Source organism: Pipra filicauda, unplaced genomic scaffold (genome assembly GCF_003945595.2).
Source record: "Pipra filicauda isolate LSUMZ 115617 unplaced genomic scaffold, ASM394559v2 scaffold51_size4534324_pilon, whole genome shotgun sequence".
Classification (NCBI taxonomy): Eukaryota; Metazoa; Chordata; class Aves; order Passeriformes; family Pipridae; genus Pipra; species Pipra filicauda.
The window spans coordinates 3,835,252-3,857,641 of NW_024104665.1; the positions used below are offsets into that span (position 1 = coordinate 3,835,252).

Consider the following 22,390-nt stretch of genomic DNA (forward strand, 5'->3'; position numbering starts at 1 on the left):
AAAAGTGCTTCGTGCAGATCTGATCAAAATTATATGTTGCTACCTTTCAAAAATAACTTCTGCAAATTTAACGATGACAGTGCTATTATAATTTTTAAAGACCTCATTTGTGGGTTCTTTGTTTTTTTCTTTTTTTTTTTTATTAATATAGGAGAAATGGTTTGCTTTGATATTTTCTGATGATCTAGTTTATAACTATTCAAAACTGACAGTTATCAAGAAGTGCTCCTTTCTGCCCACGAAGGAAAATGTTTTTATTTATTGGAAAAAAGGTTGTAAACAGAGCTAGGAGTCCAGTGCTTCCAGTAAAATCTATTAATCCCCTATGAAGGTACTGTAGCATTACAATATAAAAAGGATTATAGCAACAGACAGGGAAAAAACCCAAGAAAGTTAAGAAATTCTTATTGTTCAGAAAAATGTAACATTTTTCATGCAATCAACTGAAGCTTGCTTAACCTTAACAAGCACTGCTAATAGCTCAGTTACTTTTCTTAGATTTAAAGGTAGGGAGATGTACTCAACTGTCTGCAGAGCAACATAAGTAGACTGAATGCCTTGTTATTAAATTATACATTTTTCTCTTTTTAAGCCTTTAGGGTTCTTTCACGTCTTTTCTGCTCTCCTCATTGTCATAGTTTTAAATATTATTATTTTACTAATATCAGATGCAACTTCTGTAAGAGATGCTAATATGAACAAAATATCTCCAAATGAAAGTGAGCTAAAATTAGGTGTATTTTTTTCCCCTTAACCATTTAGAACAGTGGATACTCTCTCATTTCATATTACAAACAGAAGTATGTATCAACCTCAGTGAAAAAAACCCAACAAACCATAAATAAAAATAATGACCAAATCCACACAAACTTGCAATGGATTGATGAATTGCATGTTTGTACTGACAACAAACTCCTTTAGAGAGAGATTGTAACGAAACGGGGAAAAGAGCCTGACAAAAAGAAGTATCTGGAATTAGTGAAGTAAAAGTTCAGTTAGGTAGTGCTATATTTATTTTCCCCCTTCTCTTAAAAGGGAATTTTTGTTCCCTTAGGTTGTGACAGATCCACACTGGAGACTTTCCATGAGAAATATCACTAGAACTGGCATAAACATATGCTGAAAGACCACTTCATTTAAAATACATTTTTCATTCAGTTACAAAACACTTAAAAAAAATTTCTTCTGGACTGAAATTTCTCATGCTTCATTTCTAATCTATTACTTCTAGACTTGAAAAGAAAACCCCAACCATAAAATAGTCTTTTATTTTTTTTAGTTATCCAAATATGTAAGCACAGGATAAGACAACTTTCTAGTTTAAGAGATACCCTTACATCTACTAAATCATAAAAACTCAGCTTATTTTATGTCTTACTTTTACACCACAATTTTCAAAGTGATTCTCCAGTCACAGATACATTACACAGTAGATACTCAATCACCCGCAATTCTAGCAATAAAATACCTTACAATAGTGTGAAGGTTCATTGATGCATTTCTAGATCTAATTACTCAAGAGTCCAACAACATATATTTTGAATAAAAACATCTTGGAATACGCATTTTTTTAACCACATTAGCCATATTTTTGACACCTGCCCTCCAATTTTATAATGGGAAAATCTCTTAGAAACATTTGAAAAGCTGTGGGTCAGTTACATGACTTTAAACAAAGGCACTAAGAAAAGTAAAATGGGCAACTCATCCTTTTCAAATATAACTACGTTGTTTTCTCTAACAGATGCCAAACTTTGCACCAGGAAGTTCACATTCAGGTTTTTTTAGTAGAAAACAAAAAAATAAAATAAATTAAAAAAATAAAATCCATCAATTGCCAAACTTGCATCCAAACCCAAAGCCTTAGAATGGACTACTGATTTCCCCCTTCCCCCATTCAAAGCTCTGTTTTGTCTCCACATTGCACATGTTACTTCAAAATCAAAGCAAACTATTTCAAAGCTTTCCTGCCATTTCATATCTTGGCAGCAAGAAAGAAAGGTATGCTGGCACTCAACTGAAGAGTCTTCTGGAGAGCATTACACAGAAAGTGGAACCTACACCTATGAACGCTGGCAGAGTCTTACAGTTACCCTGTGATGTGGGCAATGAGCAATATTCTGCACCTACTTCTCTGGATTGGTCGTTACTCTTACGTCTGGATCCTGCAAGACAAGCCACCAACGAAGAGTGAGGGTCTTGGAATGATTCTTTCAGCTTTTGGAAACTGTTGAATGCCTGAAAATCATAATGATTGAAAAGCAAATGTGGAGATTGGCTGGTCTAACACCCTCATTCAAAGCAGAGGGAACCAAAGCAAGTTGCTCAGGGGTGTGTCCAGTCAGGTTTCAAATGTTTCTTTGAAGAGAGACTCTAATCTTCTATATTAACAGAACACTTGGATCCTCTGTAGCTAAGACCTGAGGTTTTGGTATTATTAACCTAAGGTTTAGAGGGTTTTTTTAATGGTAGTTTAAAAATTTAGCACAATGTATATGTTTCAGTAAAGCACATATCTGCTCTGGAACAGCGTCTGAGAAACAAATGGAGATTTTAAAAGTCAACACACTCTGCTTTCAAAAACAGTGCTGCACTGAAAATTCACTAAACAATTCCAGCTTCCTCAAATGCTGCAAGCAAAAAGAAAACCTGAAATTCTTTGAAAATTAAACGAATGGAAATGTGTGCCCTGCTGATTCCTGCAGTAACAGAGTAGGCCCACTTAATTTCAAGTCGGATGTTAAGCTGTTAAGACTATTCCTGCAGTTGATAAATAACAGCTGTGATTTCAAAAACAAACAAACAATCCCAACATAACAAACCCCAAAAATTTTGGAGATCAGGGCTACAGAAGAAAAGACAGCACAATATTAAAACAATAATTGTCCAGATGAGAACCAGAGGTTATCTGATAGAGACTCCATGGCAGCGCAGCAGTGCAGAGCCTGGAGGCGGCTCTGCCTGATGCAGACAGCTCCTGCAGGGGGTTATGGAAAACATATGCCAGGGTGGGATATGCAGCACCCTTTAATACAGCAGAGCATCTCCTGCCCTCAGGCGCCTGCTCAGCTCTGCTGGCTAGTGCAGAAGGCAGCAGAGCCAAGCCTACATCCTCAGCCTGCCCCTGGTAGACAGGCCAGCACTGCTGCTGCTGCCAGCATCCCCACGGCCCTGAGCCAGAGCAGCGTGAAGCTCATATTTGCACACCAACTTCATCACATGCAACAACACGACCAAGATCTGCACTGGACCATTCCAGGATTTTTACTGGTCAGCTTGTTATGAGCCTGCGAGTATTTCTTATATCCACTGCAGAGGAGGGGTAACAAGCTCCTCCTCCACCAAAAGAATAAGAGCCAGCCAGGGCCTATGGAAGCAGGGGTAAACAAGAAGAATAGTGAAGAGGACAGCCTTAAGCATTCCTTTAAAAGGAACATTCTTTTAAAAGTATTCTTATTCTTCTTGTTAGCTAAAGAAACAGGATACATTAAAAAGATACTATATCATGATATCAAAATTATTTCATTTTAAGACATTCAAATTGACAGTGTCCCTTTCTATTTACTCTTATAGCAGAAGATTAGAGTTAACATTTCCTTTAGCAGAGATAATCACTGAGAAGTAACACAGGAATATCCAGTTTGATTTACTTAAAAATGACAAACTAACTTCTAGAAAATAACTTCAATTAAAAAAAAAATGGCAAAGTAACTTCGAGCTGTGGTTTTACACTATGAGGAAAAACAGACCAGGAACAAGCAATAAATGCATCACTGATTTTACTGAAAGCCCACTTACAAACTATATTTATAGTACAAAATCATAATGCTGACAAGAGAATCACCCATGGAGGATGCATGCCTAAACTTTCCCTGAAATATTTATGTCAAATTCAAATGTCAAAATGTATTCTATCTAAATGTTAGTTCTAGTTCAACCCAATAAAAGAACTGAACAGGCAGTAGGCATGTTGCCTTGGCTGCCAAAGAAGTTCAAGAAAATATAAAAGTTAATTAGGTTTGAGGCAGAAGTCTTACGTGAAAAGCCAATTTATTATAAGCAATAACTATAACTGCATACAGATAGACATCTTTGGTCCCACCTCCAGGTTTTTTATTTAGAAACATCCACAGACAACTGAGCTTTGAATAGCATTCACTGCTACATAAAACAATTTGATCCAACTAGAAACTGTGGTATTACTTGCAGCTGCAAAAAGATTAAAGTGAGCAACAAATTTGCTTCCAGGAGCATTAGGTGTTAGAAGGAAAGCAAATAACTAACATGCTAGGTGGACATGATTACATTTACAACTATACATGAAGTCACCAAAGCAACACAGATCTCTCCCCAAAAGTAAAAAGGAACAAGAAAGCCGGCATCACTCTCTCTCTGCCCTCTCCCCTACACCTGCCCATTGTTCCCAGTTGTTACTGCCACAAGGGCCTGGTACTGAAGAAGGTGCTTCATGTAGCCTGTGCATTTTGATGTCTCCTTTCAGAAGCACTCTTCCTCGCTTCTGTATCATTCACCATGACAAACGGATCTTTTCTCCTTCCCTCCACTTACTCATCGTTGACAAAACTGCTGGGATCCAGTTATAGAAAGGAATTATCCTCAATAGGCACCTTCAGTTACAACTGTATGACACTGCAGTGATCTAAATCTAATCCCCTTTCAAGCTGAAATAACCTCCTCTAAGTCCCTTGGAGACACACAGCACGTCTATATTCTCTGCCTCTCATGCCCTGAAAACAGCAGAAGTATCTCCTGTTGCTGTAGCTTCTTTCAATGTCATTCATGGAGCTTTTAAGACTGCCACGCACTTCGTTGATAAGTTAAATGAGCCCAGGCAAGCATAACCCCCAGTTTCAGCATCACACAGAATTATTCCAAGTGAAGGTGCAACATGGGTAGCTCTCACTCCTGCACTGCCAATAGCCTCTAAGAGCCAATAGCCTGAAATCTGGAATAGAAACTACAATTTTAGCTAACTGCACAGGGAAAGTAGAGCCTTTGCTTTGAACATGTTGCATTTGCTTTTCAGACCTGGAATATTCTCAGGTTATCAGACACCTAGAGATCATTAATGCTGAATTTACAAATCTCCATAAAATCCAAACCATTTTTGCTTTTTTCTTTTTAAATCAAGGTTTTTAGCAGTTGCTCTCCTGGTATTGGGGGAACTTGTTAGCAAATCTACAACTGGCAATTTCCTGAGGTTTACCACTCTAAACAAACCTGAAAATACTTTCAGAGGGAGATTTCTATCCAAACTTTGGATCTGCCCACAAATTTCCATTTTTACCAGATCTCAACAGTATTGATTCTTCAAAGAATAAAGTTTTCCCCGCTAATGATACAATTCATGCATACACTCCCTCCTTTATTTTCTTAAACATTTCTAATTAGTGTTTAGAAACACATGCAATGTACACTGCAATAGAGATCTAGGGTGAAAAATTTCATCCCAAAGGTAGCTCTCTGACAGAAGACACCGAAATTAAGGTATCTAATGTAGAATGTTAGACAGATGAATGTAATCTAACTGTCTAACCTAAGCTTCTGCTATCAGCATCAACAATACTAACACAGTAACTTTAAATAAATAAATAAATCCATATATCACATCTCACAACAATAAAGGAAGACCAGTAAGAGCTGAAATGCAGAACAGCAAATGTGGCTTTAAAAACGAATAGGTATGAAGTTTGGCAGAATCTCAACTTAAGTAAAAACATATTACAGGCAAACTCACACTAATGGAAAAATGCTTACTTCTCCATTAGGTTCTTACAGAATGTCTACTTGAAGACAAAACACTATCCAAATATACAACCAGCTCTGACTGTGCAATAACAGTCAGTCTTAGTACCTCACAAATTAGAGGATACATCTTGTATTTATATCATTTTAATCTGGATGCTCTCACTACTAATCACACTATATTTGTATGCTTACACTTAAATTAACTTCTGACAGGATTTCACAAGTAATTCCTGCTAGAGCTTCTTTACATAGTGAGGAGCCTAAATGAAGTTTCTTAATCTTTACAAGTGAAAATTTAGCAATTGCCACATCAATTTCATGACACAGTCACTTAAAACACAACAGACATCAGAAACATATGTTTTTATGTATGAGAAGGGTAATAGAGTAATATCACAAATGTCACAAGCATCACTTATTTTAGAAAGGCAATATTGACACAAATCATAAATTACCATTTTAATGGTTTTAATTTACATTCACTTCCAGTGTCAAAGATTTTGTTAGCATGGCAATACCATACTAGTGTGGAGCAATGCTATTTCAATCAGGCAATGGGTAAAGACCAGCAGTTTAAAATGCACATACAGGTAACAAGAATCACACTCCAAGTTTCCACAATTCAATTCCCATAATTAAAGTTCAGCAAATACAAATGAGAAGGAGGGTTTCACCTATTTTAAATACTTTCCACTTTTTGTTATTTTCAGGTCCAAACCCAGTGGTTTTCAACGTGTGGTTCAGACGCTACTTCCAGGGGGTTCACAAAGGACATGGAAAAATCCAGCCCACTGCAATTAGGCTTACAGTCCCTGGAGTGATTTTTACACTGCCACCAGCAAATTTCAATGATCTGCAAATCAAAAATACATCAAAGAACCACCATCACTCAGCTTAGCCATCAATCTCTTTCAGTATGTTTGACCAGGTAACATCCAAATTTGATTACATTCCATTTCCACTAGGACAAAACACAAGTTACTTTAAAGAAAAAAAAAAGCCACCTATAACTACAAAGACACAGAATCATATGTGCTCATTTTGGAAGGTCTTAAAATGATGCTGCAGCAGCTCACCTGAAAACATAAGGTTTTCTGAAACCAGTTTGAAATCAGTATCAATACCAAGTTTGGAACAAGCCTTCTTCAATGCTCACTGAGTTACAGTAACACGGTATTAAGTTACATTTTTCAGCTTAAATCCAAACCTCAATTTTAAGCTTGGACTGCACACCATCCATTCATGCTCACAAATGATTAGGGAAAAGAAGAGGGAACTTTCTCTTGATGTAACCTGATGCACTGAAAAGACAAGGGACGTTCAAAGTTGTACAGAGTTCCCACAGACCGTACATCAAGTGTGTCTCCCTAGAGGAAGTACCTTCAAAGCGCCCTGTCCCTTACTCCCTGACTGCACTCTCATACTTTCTGCACTGCTTCCTCCACCAGCTACCCACTTCCTTAAGCTTCTTGCATTCCTTGAGCCATCCCTAGACCCTGGCAACCACTCAGGCACCTCTTAAAAAAAGGCTCCAGGCCTTCTCCTGCCAAGAAGTACAAGGCGGCACACACGGCACAGAGACCTGCGCACCACCTTTTACAATAATTTGAGAGTTCCATCCCTCAGTATCTTCACTGATACTCCACATATCATGTGAATGAGTCAACAGCCTTTCCATGCTATTAAACTGATAAAAACCTTGTGGTATTGACCAAAAGGCACAGAAAAACTTCAAAAGTTGGAGCCACTTTAAATGATGATCCAAATTACTTCAGTCTGAAATAAAAGTTTAACTTTGGCCTGTTAGGTATCTCACCGCCCCAAAACTATCAGACACGGAAATTAACTAGTTTTGACCGGAGCAATTGAGAACATTTCAGACCTAATCATCTTCCTTAAATCTATTAAAACCTTCTTTATTTCTAGGCTTTGGAAATAACCTTGAACAAAAGACTTTAGGCCAGAGTAATTTTGTCATCATAGAAAGCCCTTAGGAAAGGGGTTTGCTTTGGAAATACTGACCAGCACACAATGTTAAGTGACAAAAGTTTTTAAGACTTCTACTACTGAAGTCAAACACACCCAAACACACTATGGTTTTAGTAGTTCTATGTTAAACATTTAAATTAAGACAAAATCTGACTTTGTCTTAATTCAGTTTTAGGAACCAAAGTCCCAGTCTTGCTCTACGGATATACTGCATGCAATACACACATTTCAAAACTGTCCCCAGAAGAACTGATAGACACACTCAATGCAGAAACAGTAGTGCTTGCTCACTTCACCTTCTTTCTCTGGTCTTTCTCAATAACCTTTTACTTTTCAACATATTCTTGTTCTGTGTTAGCAAATATTTTTGGATTGTTGTTCCTCTTCATTTGACTTCCGTTGTACTATAATACCAGTTGACTTCTAGCTGATCATCTTAAAAAAAGATGTTTTATTTTTCTGAAAATAACACAGGTCTACAAGAAAACGGTCTGTACAAATTACTTCTCAGTGGGGCACATAATTAAAATTGAAAATAGAGAAGTTATTTTGCAATCCTATATATAACAAATGGCTTCTCTGTGAGAAAACAAAGGAAGGGAAGAATTATTGTGACCAATTTCTCACTCTTATTATCTGATTTGCAAGAGTATATTTGAGATCATCACATTTTTAATTGAAGAGAACGCAAAGTTGCCCTTGAACATGTTGTCACGTGTACTGGCTTTTCGTTCTAAAAACCTCCCTTTCTTCTGTTTGTTTAGTATCCCTTAAAGGTCTGAAGAGATTTACCTATTGCGAACACAACTTTTAAAATCAATCCTTGATATTAGAGTCACTAGGATTTTCTCTCAGAAGCGAAGTTGCACGAATAACTTTCCTCCGTCACCCAAGATCTTCCCACAGATTCCTCTGGATGCAAGGCAAATGACACGTCCCAGTGTTCTGGAAAAACGGACTTCTTCCTGACGATTTAGATTTCTTTTGCTAGTTACACTTGCTTCCTGCCCCCCTGCCTTCACATTGCTGAAGTCTAGACTCCATATACATCTTTTTTTCTAAACTTGAAGGAATTCATAATCTCTTTAACTACATTGACACACTTCCAATTAGTCCTTGTTTTCATCCTGAAAATTATGAATTATTTCTCTGAAATATCAAGGACAGTTCCATAATTGTCAAACGTATCACTCATACAATTTGCTTCAAAAAGTTTCCAACCCACACTGTGCAAGTCAGAAATTATTATCTCCTGTTTCACCTGCCCCATGACAACTTCACTGCTTACTCGTTTCCCTCCCCCCCTTCAGAAAAACACGGCTAGAGATGGTATTGGCATCTACAGCTGGGGCAGAGGGGAATCTTTGCTTCAAAGTCAAAGACGGCCTTGAATTTCCCCTTTTGAATATAGTAGGGGTTTGGCACAGAGATACTAGTCTGTGGATACATCAGGAACAAACACTGGATATTATTTTAAATGCAGACACTTGTTCCAGTCCATGTTGTGCCAAACAATAGAGGAATTACTATCCAAAGTTATGAATAACCAAGAGTAGTAGGAGGAAGCCATCTCTATGTGAAGTGAGGTTCCAGCTTACAGGACCGTCTCTCCTAAATGTAAATATATAGAAAATGATTTTTCAGTTGAAGTGTGTGTGATCATTCAGCTGTGGTAAATAATCAAAACAGAACATAACCTTTAAGTAAGGGACAGGAGACAGTTTGGCTAGATATCACCACATCACTTGAAATATTTTCATTGGCTATGCCTTCTTCACACACATTTTAAACCTGTTTGTTCCTCAAATTATTTCTTCACTATTTAGGACTTCTCACGACTCCGCTAGAGCTTGAAAGAGATGAAAGCAGAACAAAGGTTCTTCAGTGCACATTTCAGATGTGTGCATTGTTTCTGCTGAGTATGTATTCCTTCAGCCAAAACTTTCTAAACTACCTTCCACCTTCTCTATTAGACATCTAATGACCTAAGATGTGTAGGTGAGCATACATAAATGTGTTATCAGTAGAGTTATATAGCTTAACAGACAAAAATAACAGCTTAAAGAAAACACAATCAAAAAGAAATAGGAATAGTTTCACATATCCCTACCCCCTTTGTACTCTCAACAGACTTGAAACAACTGCATTAATGCAGCAAGCAATAGCTTGTAAAAGGATGCAAACCAGCTGAAACATTTGACAGACAGTGTTAAATACCAGAGGATTCATATCAACCACTTTATTTGAAAAGGAGCTTTGATGTTGGCTATCTTTCATGTACCTCTTTCAAGGCACATTAATAAGGAAAACTGAGATGGGGTAAATTAAGTCCCAAGGTCATATCTAGAGTTACAGCACTGTGGGTACCTGATGAAATACGGATTAATGCTGCATGAGCACTGAATAAATAAAACCACTTCTGTTAACCACTCAAACAAGTTTTACAAGTAGTTCTGAACTTTATTCGGCAACTAGACTTCAGACATCTTAATCCCCCCACACTGCTTTGAAACCTAATTATCATAATGTGAACCCAAATGTTAGGTCCCTTTCAAACTGTGAGTGCTATGAAGCAGAAAAGTAATGGGAATTAAGCTAGTGTAACATTAGAAATGTAGAGGCATGGAACTTGAAAGTGGCATTTGTTAAAGCTGAGAGAGCATAATGTAGATATTCAACAACATAAAACACACATTTAAATTGAAAAGGATATTTAAAGCATGTGCAGACACCTATAAAATACAAGTGGACCTAAAATCCTGTAGAACAAACATTTCTAAATCAATTTCTTGCCACCAAGGTCCAACTTCAAAAGGTATTAAAACAGACCTATTCTACCTTAGTAGAACATTTCTAAGTATTCTAAAGCAGACAATTTAAACATTAAAGAAAACCCAATGAGAACTTTACAAGACATTACAGACTTTCCCCTATTTGTCACAGTACAGAAATGTTTGAACTTAAACAGCAGTAAATTATTAATTACATTGCTTATAAAGTCTCAAGAGTCTTTGCTGTAAGTGGCAGAAAAGGATTTTGTATCAAGTTTAAAACCAAATAGAAGAGAAATTAAACACCAAGCCATCTAAACAACAACAACAAAAAAATACAATTGCCTGGTTGCATTCTTTGCTGTTTGCTGAAAACAATTACAATTCATGACAGTTATCAAACTTTCTTTTAAATACTGAAACACGTTATTCTGAGTGTGCATTAATAGAACAAGTACACAAGAAAAGTGAGACCAATAAGAATGTTTGTATTGTGACAAGAAAACCATTGGGGCTGAAAGGAAAATTGTGATTTGATTTTGCCAAATACAAAGATTGAACTGTTCATTTTGTCCGGCTCTAGCACAGTTCACCTGCCAGATAGCTTTCATTTCCAAAATGCCTATAACTGACAGCAAGAAAAGCAAAACAGATTCCTGAAATATTTTTTCAAGATTTTCATTTAATCCAAAAAGGCCAATGAAATCGTAAGAGTTCATCATCTGCCATGTTAATGTTGAACACAATGTTGTTTCATTTACATTTCTGGTCCTGTTAAAACAAATACACTTGTCTAAACCAGAACATCTGTTTTGGTTATAATACAATGTATCTTTGGCAAGAACTCACAATAGAACTAACATAAATAATCAAGAATATTTATTGAACCTTGTAACAAAAACTGATTTGTAACAAAAAACCCGAAGACTAGATATGACTGTCCTTGGATCTAGTCCAGTCCTAATCTAAGTCAATAAACACAGCTCTAAAAGGGAAACTACATTAAAAAAAAAAAAAGTTCTGTAGTTATTTAGGTTGGGTGTATCAATCTGAAAGCATGTTAGTTACAAAAATAATGAAAAATATTTGCTTTAAATCAAAAACTGTCAAACTGAGTTCAGCTCGGTTTTAAAGCCACATGAAAAATTATGTCATATGCCTCACTTCTTACTACTGTCTTTACTGATTTGTCTTCTCTTTGGAAAACTTCAGTAAAACTATATGCAGTTTGTGTTCACTATTACTGAGGATTTTTTTATTTTAATTGCTTGCTTCTCATATATTTATTAGCACTAAAAAAGACAAACCAGTTATCAAATAAAACGCTAACGTTCCTGAGACAAACTGAAGAAACCAAAACGAAGAAAATTATTGTTTAATAACTCTTCTTGGTATCTTTTGATACTGATATAACTAAAATATTTTAAAGTGAGAATCCGTTAATTTGATTCTTGCCACACAACTAAAAAACGAGGTGAAATGTTGTTCTCAGTTAAGATTGTAGTCAAGTGTTTCTTTAGAGTCAGATACTGACTCTACACAATTCTAGAATTACTGTAGAGGACTTCAGCAGTAGAGAGGCTATTTCCACACATACATGCAATCAATTAAAGATAACAAGCTGGTTATCTTTAACCTCTATTATTTGTGTGTGCACCAATTGCACAAACCTTTCTGAAATTATATATTCTATTATTGTCTTATTTTCCTGGAAATGCATGATTCCAAGCTCTATATGATGAGCTGGACATAAAAGGATGAACAGATTTTTATTGTTTTATAATCATTCCTGGCCCTATTCTCCACTTCTAACAAAAAAAAAAATTAAGCAATATTACATTAAAGGCTTTATATGCCATGGAAGTCAAAGTCTGTATGTAGCACCTCTCCATCAGCCACCTTTCTGAATGACAACTTAAGTTGATTAGGATTTTGGTTTTAAAGCACTATAAAACAATCCAGCCTCATGTGCCAAGCCCCTTTACTTCTTTAAGGAAAAAGATTTAAAATGCAAATACAATTGGTAATTCCCTAAACCTTGCACACAGCAATGAGCTGTGTTTTCCTCTGCAAGGATTTCCAATCTTAGAAACAAAGAACAAGTGCAATTAAATGATATCATAAATTAGTAGGAATAAATTTGTTAACCCTATCTGTAAGATCACTTCTGAATTTATGAAAAGACATCATTAAATGTATACAACAGTTTGAACAGAGAAAGGCCATAACTTCTTTAAAAATACAGAAAACTGATTTCAGTATGTCAAGAAGTGACAACCAAATACTGCTGTTAAATGTCAGCACAAAAGATAATCCAAGGTAAATCACAAAAATTGCTTTAGAAAAAAAATAAAGGTGTGAATTATAAAAAATAAAAGAGAAAAGAAAGTGATATAATACAGTTTCCATCCAAAGCAATAGAAGAATACTTTAGTTCAAATTCAACAAACTAATGGATAAACTTTGAAGGTTGAAAAGGATAAATATCTTCACTACTCTCTACTAGCTATCTTCACTACTCTCTACTATGTATTAACACAATATTTATTTCCAGACCATTTAATACCCATAAGGATTAGCAAGCATTCCATACTGTAGTCAGACAACAGAAGCTTTATCATTCACATTTAAACCTCTTTTATCAAGAAATAAACACACTATGCCAAACGGTTCTTAGCTGTTAGTGCTGCTATTCTCACATACTTTGTTACAATGAGAATAACAACGGAGTAAACCTCAGGAAGAGAAAATAAAATGCTTCAGTGAGTCTCTCTTACTGACTCGGGAGAACTACTCTCATGCTTCAAAGAACTACAGCCATTTTCCTTTGGCTAGAAGTTTGGGACAAGCTTGACTCAAATACAAACAAAGTAACAAAAAGACATACTTAAACAAATTACATTTAAAATGACCTCTTAAAATATGTAGGACAAATTAATATCCCAGTAAAGGGATCTTACCAGTAAACAACATCCAGTGGTGCAAAATATTTCTTCATAATTAAGTCAGCAAAGTAAGCTTCTGTTTCTCTGCAGGCCGTGCCATTACCAATCACGACAGTGCTACAGCTTTGCGTGGGGTAAAAAAAAAGGAAAATTATTCTTAAACATTCTTTTAAACTTTTTCATACATAGTATTCCATCCACAACAATGGCCAATACATCCTATTTTACGTAACACAAGGCCCAGAGGTAATGAGAACATATTCCTAGTAATATTGCGCTGTGTTTAACAGGTTTTCAGTATGGCAGTTCATGAGAGGAGTCAAAATTTTCACTCATTTGTAATGGAATTGTACAGTGGTAACATATGCAGAAAACCCAAGAATTATACTTCATATTAATAAATGGAGTATTATTTAGAGTCCTCAGACACTTTCATCTCATATTTCCCTCATCCGGTATGAGTCATGAAAAAGGGTAGCAGCCCAAGCAATCATCATCTTAATTCCTTTATGGAATAGCTTGCAATAGCTTGCAAGGTCACTCCTTCTAACTGCCCTCACCACAACCAGTCAGCCATCAAATCACCTTGTTTAAAACCAATCTAATGCTTAAAGACAAACTGGACTGTATGCTGTGGCAGTTCAGCAGCTGACTCAGTAGACCAGATGTCTGTCCACAGGGATCCCAAAACAGTTGGACACAATAAACTTTTAATCACACTACCCCTGTTTGCAATTCCATCTGGAGATCTACCTGTGCAGGATTTCCTTTGCTTAATAAAACTCTTCCAAAAACTAAATGTGGCTTTTGGAACAGGAAAAGATGGATGAGTGGTTTGGGGGTTGTGGGGGTTGTAAGAATAAGGTTAAACTTATTCCTTAGCTGAATGTTGATTTCTATTCCTAAAAATAAATGGACTGACAGAGCTTTATGGGGATACATTCATAGCATGCAGCCTTATGCATAGCCATGGCTTGATTTCACATGGTTAACATATACATAGTGTAAAAGCATGAACATAGACTAAAAGAAAAAGCTCTAAACTAGATAAAAAAAAGAATCATTTCATTATATCAGCAAATTCTTATTCCACCCAAAACCAAGTATTTGGACAGTGAAGACACTCATTTTGTTTGGAAAGAGCAGTAAGTGTAAGTTTCTTTGGCATACCTGTACTGTAGCAGAAGCTTCTTTATCTTCTCAGCTTCACGAAATCCTTGACCAGAATGCAAGTAAACTACATCAGTGTGGAGTATCTGACCTAGAATAATGAAAGACGAAGCCATGTGATAAAACCCACGAAGGTCCAAAAGCTATATCCTGCAGAACTACTGAAGTTAATTTGATGATTCACAAAGAAAGCTTCTTAATAAGCCATCTTTCCCTTTCATTTTTGTATTCAATTATAAGAAATGTATGGTGGGCAGAGGACAAGAAGGCTTTGGCTAGCAAAGCAAAACAAGTTAATACATTTTCTAGTTCCCTGTGGACATATCCACATAACAAATGATGAGCATCTAGTCATATTAGGAAATAAAATGTATTATATTATCAAAGAGAGAACCAGCAATTTACTATAAAATATTTCTTGCTCTAGTGTAATACATTTTACAGATCCACTTAAGAGAGATGAAAATTAGAAAGTTTCAGGACTTGCAGTCTAGGAGCTCTGGAACTCCAGTGCCAGCTCTTGCCATCATCTCATCTATCACATTTGGAAAGAACTGGATTAACTGGCACTGAGACCTTACAGTGCAATGAAAGTTAATAACCATTTATCCTACCTTTATTGCCTTTTAAAGTTTTTAGAACACATCTTTCCCTCCGCCCATCCTGGGTGAATATATTCCCAGACAAAAGCAACAACATAATAAAAGGAAAACAAACCATTTTTGCATGGGCCTAAAGAGGTATGTATCCCCTGCTTAGATTAGGATGAACTAGAAAGGCTTTGTTCTATATCTGAACTAAGAAGTTTTGCAAATACAGTGTTTCTGACTTCTCACATTAACACACATAGTACTAAACAAAAAAGGGCTGATAGAAGTGTCCACATGTCTAAGATACTGCCCATGAAAAAAGCAATGTTATAGAAAGTATTCAAATTCAAATTCTTTGGCGAACAATAAAAATGCCAGGTGTTCTCTTTGCTGACTATCTGGGGCACAATTATTTGAACCTGTATTCAGGAAGGCAGAAGGCATTTTAAATTATACTTTAGAGAAGAGTAATAACACCAAAGAAGTCACTGGAATATAGGTGGCAGAAACTTGACCTTAACCTAGCTGGAGAATGGAATTTACATGACAGGACATGTGGAAGACACTAAAAGCTTCACAAAAAACTAAAATCAACCTGATAAAAAAGCTGGTTTTGAAACTATCCTTTACTCTAAATGAATATATTTTTATCAGTCCTCTCAAAAATGTCTAGAATTGAAACTTACTGGTTGGTGAAATAATTGCCAACTTGCAGCCATGTTTGTAGCCAGGATCTACTCCCATCAAAGTACGACCCCTCACAGGGCTGGTCAGAAGCAACTGCCGGAGATTTCTCCCAAACATCATCACTGACTCCTTCTCTGCATCAGATGTCAACTTGGATCTTAGAAGGATGGAAAAAAACCAAAATACAAAAATTTCCCTTCAATTAGTTTTCAAATGCACTTATGAATTGTTCCAAAGTTGCAAGGCTTTTTCCAATCGTGTTTCCATCATCTTTAATTAAATATTAAACTTCAAGTTATTGACACCTTTTTAAAAAAGAATCAGCTTTATGATAACCTTATTCTTGTCCTAAGAAACAGTGAATATAAAGTGTATAATAGAAACACTTACAAGAATGTACACATACCAACTAACATTCAAACACCAACTCAGAATTTTGAGCAAAGAACAGTTTCCTATCAAAGGTGATACCTAATTGAAAAGAAAAGTGGATTTGAAGAAGGCATGGATCGAATTCATCATAATTTCACAGTTCTAGAGAAAAATCACTACCCAGCAAAAGAAAGGATGATGGTTTTACACTGAGAGGTACTAGAGAGAAACTGGAAAGGTACCTTTAATTAATTGCTAACACACCACGACTCATGAGGCATTTAATTTTGTCTATGAATTACATTATTTAACAGTCATCACAGAAGCATGTAGACTTGAGCTTTTTCTAGGAGGATATTCTGCTTCCCCAGAACCAAACTAGAAAGCTGATGGGGCCACGATGTTTCCTGTTTCCTAACTTTCTTTTCCAAGTTATGTCCTTTAACAAAAAGAAGTGAGTGCAGCAAGGTTTGACTTTGATGACTTTAAGCACGAATACTTACAGCAGAGTGTTATGAGAAAAAAGTCAGTCTTGTTGACTGAAGGTGTACAAGATAGACAGTGTCTTATTTGTCAGATGTGGCCAGCAGGACAATGACTGATAAGGACAAGTATTTTTGTCATGGTATTGCATGTTATATAAAAAAGGAAAACTGAAAAAGTCATGGGGACACAAATATTCATCACCTAGCTGATTTTTTTTCTTTTGCAGGTACTCATTGCCATTTTTAGCTGCATTATCGATAATGACAATAATTAGAGAATCAAAAGAAATCCAATAAAGCCTTCATATAACTTCAAAGGGTAGCCAATGCCCTTATTCTCCCTTTTCTTTTTACCCATCACTGAAAAAAGTAATATCTGGGTTTATTTTTACTGAAGGAAAAAAACTGTGTCCAAGTTAGCTGATCCTTTAAGAATGGGGCAGGGAAAATTACTCAAGTTGTGTAGGTCAATCAATGCATGACACAAGTAAGCTACAAATAGTTCAAAGACAACCCTCATAAAGGCTATTTGACATGATGTAATATGAAGTTGTTCTGAGCAGTTTTCGGATGTGGAAGAACTAAACAGCCTGACTTGAATTTGCCCAGGATCCAACCAAACAACCAGCTCAGCCCTGTCTCATCCCACAGTGGTACAGAAAGAAAGAGTAATCATCATCTCTTTTTGTAAGTAGTCTAGAGAGATGTCCAGATTCTCTTTCACACCTAACTGATTGAACACTCCCTAGGTAAGTTGCTACAGCAAGGGGCTCCCTTACATCCCCATGCTTTTTTTTTTCCGGATCAGGTATACCAGACTAACTCAGATACAATTCAAAGTGAGATGGTGAAAGGTATGCAGGCATTACAAGACTCCTTAGAAATTCAAATGTGCCCTCAACAAAGAGTGGACACTCTGCATATTGCACCAGTTCAGTAAAGTTTTCCCTCTATCTCAGTATTCTGTCTCCAAGTCTGTTGGCAGAGAGTTCTGCAGGTCCATCGCAAGCTGTGTAAATAGCTGCCACCTTTTGGATGGAAGGTGATTCTTATTATGTCCCCCTAGGCCTTTAACTGGAAGACAGTAAAAATTTATCCCTAGAAACCTTGTGCCACTCTTCACATGCCATTTATCTCTAAGCCCTTTCTCTCCCAAGTTGAAAAGTCCTAGTGTAGTTAATTTTTCTTCACAGAGAAATTATTTCACACGTCATTCCCCTTCACTGGGCCTTTTACAGTTCCAGTGAATTGTTTTCCTACTTTTTGGTGAGTGGACCAAAATAGCCAATAATATTCCAAATAAAGGCCAACTAAATCAAGGAGTCTTTGTTTTGTCTTTATTCCTTAACTAAATAATCTTATCTTCTGAGCACTTGACATTTATGTGGAGCTGCTTTCCACAGCGCCAAAGCATCTCTTCTGTGGCAGGACAGCTCAGACCTGCTAGTTTTATGTATAAGAAATAACTACTTCCCCTTGCAAGCATCCTTTTACACTCATTCCACCGAATTTCAGCTGCCATTTCATTTCCTGATCATTCACTCTTACAGCATCCTTCTCCTGTTCTTAAAAAATTAGAAATAAATAACCTAAACCACAGAATGAGCTTTTTCCAGGGAGAGTCCAGGGACACAACAATTAGATGCTACTCACGAGAAACCAGAGAAAACAAAAGCAGATACCTAAGCCTCTCAGCAGTAAAGAACTTCTATATACACAAGTAACAAAGATTCAACCAGTCACCCATGCATACAAATGAAGGTTAAAAGTGGTTGGAAAACAAGGGAAGGTTGGACTGGAGGCCCCCTTGGATGGGAGGCTTTGTACAAAGAGAGGCCAAGTTCTACCTTTCCGTCTATCCTAGAGATAAAGGGTTACAGCTGCCCACAAGGCCAAGTCCTCCCATGCTGCAAATTCATATCAGTCCAACTGTGAAGGGAGACTTGTGCAGAAATTAAAATTACCCCTAAACACATGCTATTAGTTACGTGTGCCTTATGGAAATCATGTTTAAAATTGGCATGGATATACAGAAACTTTTATAGTAACAGGAAATGTTACTGAAATTGCCAGGTGCGTGGGGGAATGTCCTATTACATAATATCCTGTATTTTTTAATTTTGAGCATAGACTTCTCTTTTCTCTCTAACTCTCTCTCACTCAACACTTGTATCAATTACATGATCTATTGTCCCAAGTACCGGCCCTTAATTTCATGTTTGGGATAATCATTTGATCCTTGAGGGGAAAAAAAAAAATGAAGCTCACTCAGACAATCTAACATCTTTCTCTTTTTCATTGCATTACTGGCTCCATCCAAATGGCAAGATGCCCAGCTTCATGTTTTTCCAATTTGTGATGATTCTCATTAATATGACAGAGATATAAGGCAGAGAGCACTAGAGAAATGGTTATTTTGGGGGGAAGAAATCCAAAAAAACCTTCAAATAAATACATCTCAGAATGCTGCAGTTACTACTTTATGAGAAAATATCAATCAAGTCAGGATTTTAAGCCCCTACCTTAAATTCTACAAAGCACTCAGACTGTGTATCACTAATAGGTATACTCTAATAAATGCAAATAACCTAATCATGACCTACTAGTTTATATATTCAGTGTTATAAGATTCGGTTTTTAAATTGAGATTCAAAATTCCCCACTTCCATATACAGTCTGAGATGCAATCCTTTCTGTGGAAAAATATCTGCAAACTAGCTTCAGGTGTGAAACAAGATATACAGAGAAATGTTTGTGTCCCTGAAGACAGGGGAGAGAAAGGACTCTCTGCAAGAAAGCATGGAAAATTATGAAAGGATTATCCATTAAAAAAATAAGTCCATGCCATATCACTTGCACGAAACCCTGACGGAATCATTCCTGCAGTACTGTAACAAGGTAAAATGTATTTCAAAGAGCCAAAAGCAACACTGGACATTATTATAACAGATACAAGAAATGATGATATCTGACAGAATGGAAGAAAGGAAATTAAACAATAAATAAGGTAACCGTCTTGCTGGCAAGTTGCATTCTTCTGATCACTAGAAGCACCAGTAATTTCAATACACTCTTGGAAACTTTGTGTTCCAACATTTAATGATAATAAAAAAAGAAAGAAGAACAGCAGGGGGTGGGTTGGAAATATTAATGCTAAAAGGAGGCATTGAATACTTTAGCAGTCCTTCGCAAGAGTCCTGAAAAACAGCTCCTGGTGTGTGCAAAAAGAGAATAAAAGAAGGATAAGAGTTAAGTGGTCAGGAACCAGGAATACTACTGTCAGGTGCTTTGTGTTCCTCTCTATAGGAGATGCTTCAGCTTTTCCTAACCAAACACCACCAATCATGCAAAATTATCACAAAGAGTAAACTCTAAGCAGACATCCACTTAGGAATAGGCAGCAAGATTCATATTCTTTGCATTTATTACTTGTGAGCTACATCTAGTAAAAGCAGTAGGGAAGGGAGCTTTTTTTTTCTTTTTGATTAAGAGAACAGAAAACCCTCAGCCACCTACTGCTGCAACAGCCCTCCAAGTGTTATACACAACACAGGCCACAACAATCCTGTGGTTCAAACCACAGAACAAAAATACAATAAAAGAGTCTTGAAGTACCCTCATGTCAGTTTGTTTAGCTATCTTAAAACCAAACTCCACTAAAAAGTAAGTATTTTTTCTTTATTTTCAAAGTTTGATTGTAGAGATGGCTAGGAATGACAACTACTTTCACTACCATGTGACAGAAGCCAACAGTTGGACCCTCCATCATGAGCTGTTCCTCATTTTGGCCAAATAATAGACACGGTGCTTCCCCTAGAGTAGCTACATGTACTGTGATCACAAAAAAAAGTGAACTCAGTGCTTCTAGAAATCTGTGAAACTCTCATTAGCAAAAAAGCAGGCTTGCTAATCAAAAGAGGTGAAGCAATCTTGCTTGCAAAGCAATGAACAAACACAACATACTGTAGTGAAGAAACCCAAAAGCCATTAGAAATATCTGCTGTTAAAAACTTGAGCTGACAGTTCTTTTCAGATAGTTGGAACATAGAATATTCAGGGAATGATGTTCATGAAAGGAAGTGTCAGGAAAACAATTCCAATTTGAGCAGAAACATAAAAGCACAGCCAGGAAAGTACAGAAGAACTGTATTTCACAATGTGATTGCAGATTTTAGATACTGAATAGCCAACATATGTCATTTTGATACAAGTAATTTCTGGTCCAAGAAACAGGGTGTCTTTGATAAACTTAATTTTGAACTACCTTAAAGCAGGCATTAACATCTAGGTCACATATCAGAAAGCCTCGCCAGAATGAAACATGTTACACTTTGAAGAGCTTCTCTTGTATTGATGAGAAGAATCACACCATAAGTAGTTAGCCATTAGAACGTAATGCTTTTAGAATGTAGACTTTGACATATTAAAGATTTTTCACTTCCTATACTACACCAAAAAACGCCCTATTTAATTCATGTTACTGTGATACTAAGTTTTAAGTTCTCTTTAAGTTTAGAACAATATTACATATTTTAACAAGTGACACTTTGTCTGATGACATCATTACTACAGTATCACCAGAAGTAAGTTTACTGACTTCTCTAGAGGCATCACAATACCTGTAAAATGGTATCAGACTAAGACTATGACTAATTAGTTTACCACAAAGTACAGCTGGCAAACATGAAGGACACTTCCAACCACAACAATACTTTGCTGATTTCTTTCAAACAGGCAGAAGAGCAGGAATCAGAACAATGTCACAGACAGTACTGTTGCTGTGATATGAAAAGATGATGGGAAAAACCAATGACATAATGGTTTATGCTAATAAAGAATAAGATAAAACTATTATGGTAATAGAGTAACTTTATTAGATAAATGTACAAGTAACAAGTACGTAAACACGTAAAACGTCTTCACAGAAACATAATTTCTCTACTGTAGCCTAAACTGTGTAGAGTCACAAATTAAATCTACAGAACCAAGACTACGTAGTTCATTTCTTATGTAAGCACTGAGGATTAAAAACATGCTGATATTTTCAAATGGATAAAAGATAATCTAGCAAACTGTTAGGGAGGGAATTTTTAAAAAATTCATAATATGAAAGTACAGATTTATTCTGGGCTTACCTGAATTCCCTACAGAGAAGAGGATGTATAAGGCGTTTATATGCATCCTCTACTGAATTCCGTAGGATCCTCATAAATTCTGGTTTTAAAAATTGTTTCGGTCTCCATCTGCAAAAGATTAGAACAAGAAAAATCAAAAAATACTTTACAAACATATACAAACACCTAGATAAAAAAGGAATTTCACAAAAAGAGTTCTACATTGCAATATCCTATAAACTGCAGAATTTCTACAATAATTAGGCAATGAAATCATAGATTCAAACATAAATAGAATGAGAAGTTGTCCATGACCACACAGGTCACACCAGGGACAGGTTTATCTTTTCTTCGGTGTCAGAATGCAATCATATTTTATGTTTTAAAGAAAACATAAACCCCCATTTTTCTTCCCTTTGAAAAGTCAAAGCTTATAAAAACTGAATAAAGAAATTGATTACATATTACCATTAGGGTTGCATTATTTGCTACTCCTCA

The 22,390-nt window shown here is 36.2% G+C and overlaps 1 protein-coding gene across 4 annotated transcripts in view; it reads right to left on the minus strand.

The window, feature by feature from the left end:
- Positions 1–22,390, minus strand: part of SRBD1 (S1 RNA binding domain 1) — a 123,825-nt gene that overhangs the window by 74,566 nt on the left and 26,869 nt on the right. For all 4 annotated transcript variants that reach the window (XM_027723420.2, XM_027723422.2, XM_039386968.1 and 1 more), the window contains 4 exons: positions 21,914–22,021; positions 15,921–16,078; positions 14,645–14,735; positions 13,490–13,597 (listed from right to left, as the gene is read on the minus strand). In XM_027723420.2, the coding sequence (XP_027579221.2) occupies positions 13,490–13,597; positions 14,645–14,735; positions 15,921–16,078; positions 21,914–22,021 (465 nt within the window). The remainder of the gene's footprint in view (positions 1–13,489; positions 13,598–14,644; positions 14,736–15,920; positions 16,079–21,913; positions 22,022–22,390) is intronic.